This window comes from Vicugna pacos, chromosome 23 (assembly GCF_048564905.1).
Source record: "Vicugna pacos chromosome 23, VicPac4, whole genome shotgun sequence".
Taxonomy (NCBI): Eukaryota; Metazoa; Chordata; class Mammalia; order Artiodactyla; family Camelidae; genus Vicugna; species Vicugna pacos.
This window is the reverse complement of record NC_133009.1, coordinates 32,734,354-32,746,960: the sequence shown is the minus strand read 5'-3', so window position 1 is coordinate 32,746,960 and position 12,607 is coordinate 32,734,354. Positions and strand designations below refer to the sequence as shown.

The 12,607-nt window shown below is 36.9% G+C and overlaps 1 protein-coding gene and 1 long non-coding RNA gene across 3 annotated transcripts in view; one reads left to right on the top strand and one right to left on the bottom strand.

Moving 5' to 3' along the window:
- The first annotated feature begins 457 nt into the window (after positions 1 to 457).
- LOC140688793 (uncharacterized) lies at positions 458 to 11,678 on the top strand. Its single transcript, XR_012063616.1, has 2 exons — positions 458 to 542; positions 11,580 to 11,678. It is a non-coding gene; the product is annotated as an uncharacterized lncRNA (long non-coding RNA).
- Positions 4,657 to 12,607, bottom strand: part of CDC73 (cell division cycle 73) — an 81,978-nt gene continuing 74,027 nt past the window's right edge. The window contains exons 16-17 of one of the 2 annotated variants that reach the window (XM_006203633.4): positions 9,065 to 9,206; positions 4,657 to 8,180 (exon numbers count right to left, since the gene is read on the bottom strand). In XM_006203633.4, coding sequence (XP_006203695.1) covers positions 8,144 to 8,180; positions 9,065 to 9,206 — 179 coding nt within the window. In that variant the 3' untranslated portion in view covers positions 4,657 to 8,143. The remainder of the gene's footprint in view (positions 8,181 to 9,064; positions 9,207 to 12,607) is intronic. The other variant, XM_072948746.1, reaches the window with a different exon arrangement.

Below are 12,607 nucleotides of genomic sequence, written 5' to 3'. Positions count from 1 at the left end.
TTTTTCAAAATTCAAGTTGTTGCTGATCTCCAGCAATTCCTTTATTACCACCACCTGTTTCTGAATGTTCTTTCTCTGCCTCTAGATACTGGCTACTGTTTTCTTTAGACTGCTTTCCTTTGTCAACTCACTCCCTCTTTGGCACAAGTCAGCCTGTGGGATTCTCCGAGTGCCAGTAAAGCCACAGTCAGTCAAAGCCAGTCACCTGGGCTTCCGTGGGCGGATGAGGATTAACCATCAAGTTGCCAGTCCCCGCCACAGACTGGAGGAAGATCTCCTCCACCTCATTTCCTCTGAGGAGCTGAGCCCACCGTGCGCAGCCTGGCGAGACTCAGAGCAAGTTCTCCCGGCCCCGCGCGCACGGGCTGCACGTCTTCGCCTCTGGGTCCGGGGGGCTTGGACGGCGTGGCTCTCACACAGCCTGGCCGTGTGCCTAGAACCCGGGTATGCGTAAGAAAGAAGAAAGGCGCAACCAGCTTAAACGTGGGTGGACCGGGGCAAGCACCAGGTGGCAGGATGGAGACAGAGCCTGAGAGTCAGCGGTAAGAGTGCAAAACTCACGACAGCGGGCCGGCCCCGGGACACACACCGAAGGGACAGGTTCCCGGTGGGCGGCGGGCAGGTAAGCCATGGTGAGAGGAGGAAGGAAGGAAAGCTTAGTTACACACACACCTGTGGGTGAGACCCAGCGCCGGGAAGTCCGGGGCGCCGTCTCCTCTGCCAAGAGTAGGTAGGGTCACTTCCGGGTGAAGATACTCAATCCGCGTCACAGCTGCATCGACCTAACCACTAAAGAACTGGGGGGACAGGGAGGGAGGAGGAATAATTCGCAATAAACTCAAGAAAAGCTGCACAACCTCATGCTAACAAGGAAACCAAGGAAGGAAACAGATCCAGGAAAGACTTAGACTAGGCTCAAAATAGCAACTGTCCGCAGTCTTAAGTGAGTAGGTCGTGAGACCCAGGTCAACGTTCACAATAACTTGGATGAGTACAAGGTAAGAAGTAACTGTACGCATGCGCTAGTAGCATGCGGCAGCATTATGAACAATACGCATGCGCCACTGGCATACTAAGCGGGCACGCGGTACACCTGAGCGCGCGCCACGCACTCATAGTGCAGTAAAGTGCTCTTTTGCTCCATGTCGGCTCCTCACGGCATTTTCCAGTTGGGCAGCTCACCTCCTCGAATCCCTCTCCAGCCTCCCTCAGCTGACAGCAACTAACCCACCTCATTGTAGGAAAAGAAAGCTGACAACATTGTAAGAATTCCCACCGAAATTTCACAACAAAGCAGACGGAGGAAATAAGAGGCTCCCATAGAAAAATCAATGAAAAACCCCTTCCTACCACCGGGATCCCAGAGGTGCCTTTCCCAGCACCCTGCACGCGGCTGGGGAGCGACGCTGCTCTCCCTTAGCGGTGAGATGCGCAGGCCACCGCGGGGAGGGACCGCAGCGAGGGCACTTGTGAGAGCCCGGCTCAGGTCTTCCCACAGTCTTAACCATCCTCTGCATCACCGGCTGCAGAAGAGGCAGGAGTACGAGAACTAGCCTCCCTCTGGAGCAAACAGGGCAGACAGGACCCAGAAGGCAGGAAGGCGGTGGGAAGAGTCCTCTGTGCTAATGGGACCAATACGTGCATTTCCTTAAAAGCATGTTGAAGGACATTGATCTATACCTTTTAAAAAAAACTTAAAATATCTAAATGCACGTTCACTCACCTCTTGGTATAACAGGTTCTGCCTGGAGTGCATCCTGAAACCTCTGCTGACTGCTTACCACCTTCTCGTTGCCATCAGCCTGGGGCCACTTGCCTGTGGCCGTCTTCCCTGTCACACTATTCTTGTCATTCTCAGTTATTTCAACACTCACATCAATAACCATGGCCTCACAGATCCCTGACTTACCTCAACAATCTTTCTCCTCCCATCTCAGCCACTTCCAAGGTCTTGACTTTTTCTCATCAGTATCTCCTCACCTCTGAAACCCTGACTCCACACGGCCCATCCTCTGACCTTCTGGTGAAAAGCTTTTAGCCTCACTTCACTGAAGCTTTCAGTTTATGGTCAGCACCTCTTTCGCACAACCCGCCACCTCCTTCCCACCATTTATTTCTTGAAGGGCTTAGAGTCCATGTTCTGCTGCTATAATCATCACCCTGTGAATACCTTCAGCTCCTGGGGCCTGCTCATACTTCCACCAAAAGTTAACATTATCTATCTGCTTTCTCTACACCTGCAGCTAAATGCTGCCAGAGAAAAGTACCACACCACAGGTTTGCCTGGTTTCACTTACATTTATGCCCCAGATCCTAAAAGGGTATGTCACTGCCCAAATCCTACTATATTTTCCCATTGAGTTGGAGTTCCCATGTTAACTTTTTTCTCAAATTCCTACATCAACTTGCTTTAAACTACAGTAATGCTTCTCAGTGTATTAAGGATCATCAGTAAGTCTTACACTTCCTTTTTGTACTCGGTGCATTATGGAATAAAAATGCAGAACTAAGAATACAAAGTCTTTAAAGCAATTTTACAGTCAAAACCACTATAAACATTAGTGATGCCCAACTGTGCTAAAATAACTGAAAGAGCCACGCACAAGCTCATTTGACCATTACACACAGACTTGATAAACCTTCAACCTACTCCATTTTAAAGAAAACATGTTCGTACTAGCTAACAAATTAAAAAAAAAAATAAGATGCCATTACCACATCTACATCTTTAACACTGTAACTTCATGAGAACAGTTCTCCTGTGAGTCTACAGTGAATGCTGTATAACCAAGTGAGTTTTCATTTGGATTTTTTTGGCAAATGAAACCTAGCCCAATAAAATACCCAAATGTGATCAACAGAATCTCTCTGATGTCATTTCATATGGCCTCAGCCCTACTTGTTATCAGTTATGTGATATAAATCCATATTCTCTAGATGAGGATAAATAATTCTATGCCAAAGGATCTGCAAATAATTATGAGACAGACTCAACAACGTGGCCTCCTCCAGAACTTTTAATGCTTTTTATGGTCACTTAAGAAAACTGAGAGGAAGTCTTCTAACTCAACCATAAATGCTGATCATTACACCATTAAATATAAGAGGAAAGTATTTTAGAAAATGAGAGGGGGAAAAAGCTTATTTGGCAATGCGCTGTTATTTATATACTAGCACCTGAGTCTAAAAACTTTCTAATAGCATTTACAGCGCATGCCATATCTACTTTAGTTATGCGAAAGCTCACCCAAGAGCAGATGATCAAAGGAAGACAGAGCAAAATAAAACACATATTTAGTGGGCACTTATGAAGTGAATGGAAATTAAGTTTGAATATGGCCCATTAAACTCATTAAAGAAATTTTGCTGCAGAAGATTCACACATTATTACTGGCACCACCAATACGATGCTGCTGCTAATGACTACGTGGGAGTTCAGTTTGTTTTGAAACTATCAAATGTTAAAACCAGGATGCTCAAACTGTAAAGATAATGTAAATTACCAGGACACTTTTAATTCCATTACAGTGAGGACACAGGAAATGTGATCACAGCCAAGCCATAAGCTCAGCCGGGCATGGAGCTTGTTATCTTTATGAAGAACTATGATTCTCTATGTTATTTAACTTATTAACCAAAAAGGTGACTGTAAATGTACTTAACTCAGTAGTTTTCAAAGTGAAAACTTACATTGTGTTTATTCGCCAAACAGAGGAACACTATGCCTCAAAATCTCAGGAGTCGCTTTATGCAGACTTTCATCCTCTACATCCTACACAACACAGTTTGTCTTCTTGGTTGAATGTGATTTTTTTCTGGTTGGGAGAGTGTGAGGATTATAAGGGTAGGCGTGGAAATGTTCCCAAGACTTAAAGTACTACAAATGTTTTATTCACAATTAAAGCTAAAATTTAAAAATCCACTGAAATTAAATCAGAATGAGTAGAACATTTTATCAGGTTATATGGCCCAAATTTAAACTCTATTCAAGAACCACTTTGCTTGAGAAATAATAAAATTGATGGCTAAACAATCATTTATAGTGCCTGCACCATGTACATGAAAAGCATTACTAAATATTAAGCACTATAATCAAACTTAGAGGTTGAATAAGCTTTTAGTAAATTTAAAGTGGGTAAAAATGAAATTCAATGGCAAACAGAATTCTCAGTGACCATTTACTTAACTTTAACACAGTATCACCCCTCTTTTCGAATTTTGGCATAAAACTAGTTTTATTTCATTGGCTTTACTCATTTAAATGGCACACATTTTTAACTCCCAAAATACTTATATAAATACTACCTAAAATAATACATAAAACCCAAACAGATCAACAACCTGAAAGTATTATTACCTAATATGCATTTACTGAATAGAATTCTTTATACATCTATTATGTATTTTTAACTTTTTCTTAGTTATTATTCCAACATGTTAATATAGAAACCATGCCGGGGTCAACAGATACCCAAAAGTGGCAATGAACAGGCCAGAACACATGGACGTAGCACTTCAGAATTTCTAATCCAATTCTTAATTTAAGTCAAATTCAGTTATTTCTCCCCTTTTTATTTCTAAAGTTAATATACTATGGTTAGAGTAATCAGTTGAATATCAAATCGAAGTGAGTAATAAAAACTCAGTCAAGTAGTATTAAGGCTAATGCAATTGGATTTATTTTTCATGTCTTAATATTGACCAGCTTTTGTAATTCTTGTATTTGTAATATTATAAAATATACCGTTGGCTGTCTCAAAGAATTTTATAAACTAATTAGTTCGACAACAGAGACTCAGGTAAGAGCTATACAGCGAAGTGGCGCTTTATTTCTGGCCACATATGTAAATTCTACATCAGCATTACTGTTAGTTTTAACCATTACTGTTTACTCTGACACCAATAAAATGGAATTGTTATATAGTAAGAAATATGGCAACTAAATACCCCTTCCCCACCCTCCAAAAAAGAACAATGTCATCACTTTAATTTCATTAAGAGTCACAAAATTTTTTATTTCGGAAAAATATTTCCTTCAATGTTTATTAGATAATGAATTTTATTTAAATGAATAATTTACTTTTTCTGTGTAGACCAATTAAAAAGTATGCCTCTTTCTGTTCATAAGCAAACTCTACTCATCTAATTCTGCATGGCAGATAAGAAATTAATACTCTACCTCCTTCTACCTTAAAAATTAGCTATGAAATCTTCCTCATTATGAATTAGTTATTTCTGTATGGACTGTTGTCATGCTGCTGTTAAAACAAAAAAGTTAGTAAAGGATATGGACACATGGGAAACAAATCATAAACCATAATACTAGTTTATAATGAAATATATTAAACATTGTTTAAATATTAAACAACAAAATATTCCTATATTAAATAAATAAGACTTGAATTTGTCATGTGGAACTATAGGCCAATACCACCGATAATGGGGATGGTCTAGTGCAAAAAGGTGGCCACAAAAAAAAAAAAAGAGAGAGAGAGAGAGAAGATGACACAACATTTAATACTGGTATTGTTTTCATAACAAATTTAACCAGTGAGTCTCAATCTTTTCTGAATATAAAATTACCTGAAGAACTTTTTAAAAAATACTGATGAACAGGTCTCATCCCAGACAAATTAAATGAGAAACAGGATTCAGGCAACAGAATTTTTTAAAGGTCCCCAGATGAGTGTAATGTACAGTTAGGGTGGAGAGCTGCTGACTGAAAACCACAAGCATCTCACTGTTCCCTGACTCAGCAAGGTGTCCAATGAATAAAAAAAAAGGGAGCTTTCTTTTACCGGTGGGGCAAGACAAAGGTGTCTCCAGTTACTTATGGGTAAGTTAAGTTTATTAATATCTACTTGATTTCCATTAAAATATCTGCATTGGACTCTTCATTCCCTATAATTCTGTATTTTTAAACTCCAAGACCAAGTAAAGTCAAAGAGTACTTTTTTGTAATAAATCAGTTACACTGAAAATCTATGATTCATGAACATAAATATTTACTGAATGCCTATTATGTGCAAGGCACTGTGCCAGGTGATGATACAGGACTTGGAGTCATGGGGGAATGAAGAGTGATTGTCTGAAAGTGTTTTATTTTTCCCTTAGAATTAATGGCTATAAAATGAATTACATGGACCTAAAGAAGGGAATGAACTTGGAAAAGAAAAAAAGACAAAGAAATTAAGTACATACCATGGGTCTGATTTTAAAATACATGAAACAGCATATCTGCACTTTTCCTAATGTTATTTCCAGAGCCTTTGAATACACGTAAGGCAAATTCAAGATAGAAAAATAAACCCTGTTAAAGTAGATGTTCCCAATTTTAACCACATTCTGTAAAAGTAAATTTAATACATAAGTATAAATACTAAAAATCTTTATAGAAAGGTAGTTCATGTCCACTTGTAGTAGTCTTAACAAGTAACCTTACATTAAAACATTACGGATCCTTCTCCTTGACCATTTCATCGTGGAGGAAGTCTATACAATACATAATTTACTTTGAAAACAGATTTATATGCTGAGAAATTCCAATGTGAACAAATTTGAGTTTTCTTTTATTTTCGAGAGGGTGCAGCAAAGGGAAGAAAGAGGGGGGCAGAATCTGTTCAAACCTTACAAATTTCCTAAAATCTAATCATTTAAAATGCTGACTGCTTTTTTCCTGAAGAACCTAGTGAATTCCATTATGAATAAATACTTTTTCTGTTCATTATTGGCATGGACTTTTGCGGTTACTTAAAAAATAAATAATAAGTGCTTCTCATTTTTATGATAGCATTAAATTTCAAAATGAGGCTAGGAAATATCAGCTTAACATAAGAAGCAGCTAAATGTTTACCAAAAATATGTTAACCTAAGAGAGATCACTGTGGGGGAAATGACGTAAGATGAATGATCAGCAACAATTCTAATAGCAAAAACTCTTTAGGGGACTAAAGGTTCCAAGTTGCTCTTAAGAATAAAAGGTGGAATCAAGACTCAAGAAAAACGCTCATTCATTGTACCTTGGGTGCAACCCTCTGTCTTGAGTACAGAAGTAGGAAAATATTTTACTAAGTTAAAATATAGGTTTTATATTTTATACGATATTGAATACACACATAAAAATACCAGTGTTTTTATCTTGTTTCTGTTCAGACACTTAATTAAGCAAATGTGTTCTTTGGTGTCTGGGAGAGTTTATCAATATTTAAGGATAATGGAAGATAAGAACATGCCTAGAAAGAGAAGACTCAAAATCCTATACCATATAAAATAAGAATCAAGGGTGGACTTATGAGAAAAGATAAAGAAGTTAAAGTTACACTGCAGTAAGACTAATACATTTCTTTCCCCCAAATCATACTCTGGCTCCCAAAATAAAAAGTACTATAGCCTATTAGGTTTTTAATCTGTGTTTTGAGATTTTTCAAGTGGAAAGATATCACAGATAGAAATATATCATTCTAAGTTTTAAAATTACCAAAGTCAATGAGAAGAATGTACATTCATTAAATGTATTCATTGTAAGTAAGGAAGTAAGCTGAACAGTTCAACCAAAGCTGAAGCATTGTTCTTGATTTTTCATTATTCCTTTTTAAATAAAGAGAAAGTATAGCTATAGTATACATACAGGTTGACGTTTTGAATCTTTCAAAATAGTCACATCCCTTTGCTTGGTTTTGGAAGTTCTAGAGACTAAAATTTGATATCATTTATAACATAGTATTTTCAATAAAAGGAATTCTAGAGCAATGAAAAATCAGAAGCAAGATGGCTTAGAGAGCCTTATAACCTCTAAATATACACACATTTGTAACCTGCATTTATTTTCTAAAGAAACAAATTTTTAAGTAATGCTAATTTAACCAATGGAGAAAAAACTTCTATCAAAATATACAATTTCCATTACAGACTAGAAGGCTAATATTAAAAAAATAGTTGTAAGCCAAAAAGTTTTGCTTATATGGATGATGGGCATCATCCCTTTGAAGCATAAATCATCAAATAAGGTTTTATAAAAGATCGATCTGTGACCTTCTTCATTTGTAAGTTCTTGATAAATTCATAAAGCTTGAGTCTATCTTTAGATCAAGGTATATCCATGCTTCTTAATCCAGATTTCCAGGAAAGGGAGAAATCAAGAAATTCAGAATCTCAAGTGGGATTTGTGCTTTACCATGTACCTGAAAAATAATATTATAATAGGTTAGAGTGATTATAGAAATTCTAGAATTTTTAGCATATTACATGTAAAAATACTGACATCTTTTAAAACTTAAAAACAACAGTGGAACAGGATTTTTTGCTTTCTAAAAAACGGATACTGTAACCTTTGGGAATATAAGGATTTCTGAAGTAAAATGGGAAAAACATTCCTCTTATTAAATTCTATAATCTAAGAGCTTCTGGCTAGAATAATAAATGTTTCCTTTTAATATACCATCAATAATCAGATCTGGGTTACCTCAATCACCTTACCCATAATGTTCAGTGAGAGATCAAAAAAGTTACAGATTTTAAAGAGCACCTCAAACGAGACCAGTAGATGCAGCGGTATTGTGATTATACGCTGTTCTTCTATTTCCAGTTACAAAAGTGGTATTATTGTAAAGGGCTTTAAGAACTCAATTTATACTAGTAATTAAGATAAATTCAAAAACTGAATTCCTTCCATTAGCTACCAGCTACCCATAACTCAGCTCCAGAGTCAGAGACCTTTCGGTGCTGGCAAAAAAACAAAGGGATCATGTAACCCAAGTTACCTGGACAGAGAACAAGGTTCAGCAAAGTCACACAGCTCATCTGAGCCGGATCACAAAATCAAGACTAAAATCTAGGTCTTCCAACTCAGATTTAGTGTTCTTTCTACTAAGCTTATAAGCCCTTTCTCTGTTTCTGAAGTCAGTGTAATAAAGGTATTTGTTAATTATCTACTGTAGATCAACATCAAATGAGGCAATGTTCCAAAGGGTGAAATGGTTCACAACTTTAAGGAAACTAAAATCTAACTGAAGAGAAAAATTACTACAATAAGGCAGAAGTAAGTACATTTTAGGATCAAAATTACCTATCCAACGTTTCCCAGAATCGTAAGAAAACTGGTCTATCCAGATGACGTTTGTGATAGCTGAGTTCTAATACTGTTACATCCCATTTCTGAACATTTGGATCTAGACGAACTTCATCATATTTGAGATGGAAGGCTTTAACTATATGGGGGAGAAATAATCTTTTATATTCAAACTGTAATCAAAATTATAAAAATATTTTATAAAAGAATAAAAATAGCCAACACAGACATTAACCAAAGGAAAAAAAAGTCAATATTTCTTCCACCAACAGAAGCTGTATTATAAAGTAATCTCTGAAACAGATGCTAAGCACCGTGTTATCCTCAAAAACATTCAACAAAAAAGTATTGCATTTTTTGAAATGAAGAATAATAAGGTAAGATAAAATGCATATGATCCAGTGTAGGAGAACGGTAAGAAAAAAACTAGTCACATTCAATATGATAAAGGTGGTAAACAGAAACACAAGAAAGTGCCTTCCCCAGATCATGGAATTCAGAAAAGGCCTGGATAGGTAGAGTGGAGTAAGAATGGCTTAGTCTCGCAACTAAAGAAATTCAATGAAATTGCATCATGCAAAGTAACATGGGGACAGGCTAAGAGGTAAGACCATGGAGGTTCAGAGCAACACTGGCCTTGTAGGCCACATTAAAGAGTCTGGACGTTTATCTAAGAGACGTGGACAATCACTGCCAAGTGTTCAGCAGAGGCTAATGATACAATAGAGTAATCTATAGGAGAAAGAGAGTTTTGCTCAACTGCGGAGAAGATACACATATGACAAGATGGACTGAAGAGATAATGAGGGAATGAGAACTAATGGGACTTGGTAAGAAATGATGAAAAGGAAAAAAGAAAAACTGAAGGGTCTCTGGAGAAGGTTACAGGAAGCAGCTATTTACTGATCTAAAAAGAGTTTAGCAAAGATCTAGAAGAGGATTTCAGGCAGAGGGAAGAGCTGATACAAAAGCCCTGAGATGGAAGGGAAGTAAGCTTGGGACGCCCACAAACAAAAACGACTTTCTTGTAGGCAACATCCTGTAAGTAGAAGCTTTTCAGCTATGGTAAAAAAAAAATCTGAATTTTATTCCAAATGTGATAGTAAACCACTAGATAGTTTAGAACAAGAAAGTGAAAATTATCTGATTTTCATTTTCAAAGCATTTCAAAGTATCTCTGGGTGTGGGACAGATAAAAGACTCTAGGGCAAAGCTTCCCAACTGGTGTGTGTGCTGCAAAGTGTTAACAGGTGAACATAAAATACAGATTCTCAGTCTTTCTCCCTGATCATCCAGTTGGACCATCCTCACTAGTTTATTATTGTATCTGCAATCAGTTTATCATCAATGGAGCATTAGTTTTACACATGCATATGGAAGATGTTTACCTTTTCTTTCAACTTTTTACTTTTTTTAATATATAAAATATGATTATTACTATCACCATTATCATCCAATATTAGGTGTTTCTAAAGAGAAAATGACTCTTAATTTTTTTAAAGAGCTACTTTATAGACTACCTGTTCCATACTGCTTGCTGGCTTACTGGCTTTTGATGTTAACAATTAATCAAGGCCTAATTATTGATAGAAATCCAAAATAAACCATTTGTGCCCCTCAAAAAACACATAAACATTATTTTTAGGTGGGAGGGTATGGCTTAGTGGTAGATGGCATGCTTAGCATGCACAAGGTCCTGGGTTCAATCCCCAGCACCTCCATTAAAATAGATAAATAAATAACCCTAATTACCTCCCCCCACTAAAAAAAAATTAAACAAAACAAAAACATCATTTCTAAATCATTTCCTTTTATAAATAAAGGTCTCCTTATTGAACATGTTATTCATTTTGAATTTAATCCAAATTAATGAATTTAAACCAATTCATTAAAGGGGCTATAAGTTACGGATTCAGAAAACCACCTTCAAAATATTTATTATTTATATGTAAAAAATTTTTTTAAGTTCCTTTAAATTAAATGAAGTCAAAATTTCAATGTTCTTTTCTGCTTACTATGTTTCTCTTTTCTAATTTTCTCAGTATGATTTTCTTTAAATCATTCTTATAAATACATGAGTTATTTTAAAATGATTTACCTAAAGCCATAAAGGCCTAGAGTCCTCCTTACTAATTTCAATAGACTTAGTTTCTATAGTATTTATTTTTCTAACAGAATATACAACTTTTTAACATAAAACCGAGATATCAGAATCCAAAAAGTTTAAGTCACAAATGAGGAAACATAAGGTTTCTCTCTTCACACAAAATATTTTATTAGCATGAAGCAATGGTGGCAGGCAAACTTTCACAAAGATGTTTCCATAAAACATCTTTCTTCCTCAGAAAAAGACTTAGCGTTTTTAAGCCTCCGCAAAAATAAAAGAAACAAAGATCTTTTATAAGAAGTCAGTTAACTGGGGGCACAATGAATACTGAAGTACAGAACTTCACACAATTCATAACTGTTCATTTTTTCCAAACTACATGAATGTTGTCAACACTTTTTGCAGGAACAAAGAAGCAAAAGAAATAGAAAAGGTGCTCTTGAATAACAGCCGGTGGAGGAGTGATGGCACGCCAGACACCAGAGGACAACATGACACAGAAGGTTAGTAAATAAAAAACTCCCTCAACGATAACTAAGCCATCATCAGTTAAAACTCCTGAAAAACAAATTTCAAGCATAAACAACAGTACTTTTAAAACGCTGTATCCAGTCACAAGCTAAAATTTCTCTTAATTTTGAAAAGATTTTATTTGGCAATTTTATACAATTCAGTATCTTAAGATCTTCTCTAAACCTTTGAATGTTATTATTATGCAATATGAAGAAAATAAAATTTTTTACTAAGTACCCCCAGTTCCCCCCTTTTGCTAGATAGGTTTTTATCATTTTCTATGTGTGTTGTGAGGAAAAGGTGGGAAGCTGGAAGAGGCAAGAAGACCAACTAAAAGGTGAGAGAAAACATATTTCTGGCTTAAGCAAATTGCTAAAAAAAACCAAAACAACTAACTAAGGAAAAGAAACAGTCCAGGGATGATGGAGAGAGGATAACAGACCCGTTGGAACAGGCTGAATCCGAGGCACCAACAGCACCTCCTGGAGGAAATACCTGGTACCAGCGAGACAGCCAGACCCAGAACATCAAGCTAGAGACGTAACGTGTAGAATAAGAGGATATAGGTGGCAGTAACTGCGAGCTATCCGATCTCCCTGAGAGATTTTTTGTAATTAAAGGAGAAGAGAAATGGGGACACAAACATGCAGTTAAAAGCCAGAGAAAGAGCAGCCAGAGAGTCTGAGAAAACGTAACAAGTTCTTGGAAAAGAACATTTAAAGGAGGAGGAAATGTGTCCAGAGACTACAGTTCTGATAAGGAGATCAGAAGTATCCAACATTTGGGTCACTGGTGAGTCTGGTGGGAGCAGTTTAGTGGGAGAGCAAGACTACAGTGGATTGAGCGTCAAACCGAAAGTGAGTGGAGACAATTCTCTCAAAAGCTTCGCTGGAAAAGGAGAGGGAGCAAGAAGAAAAGGT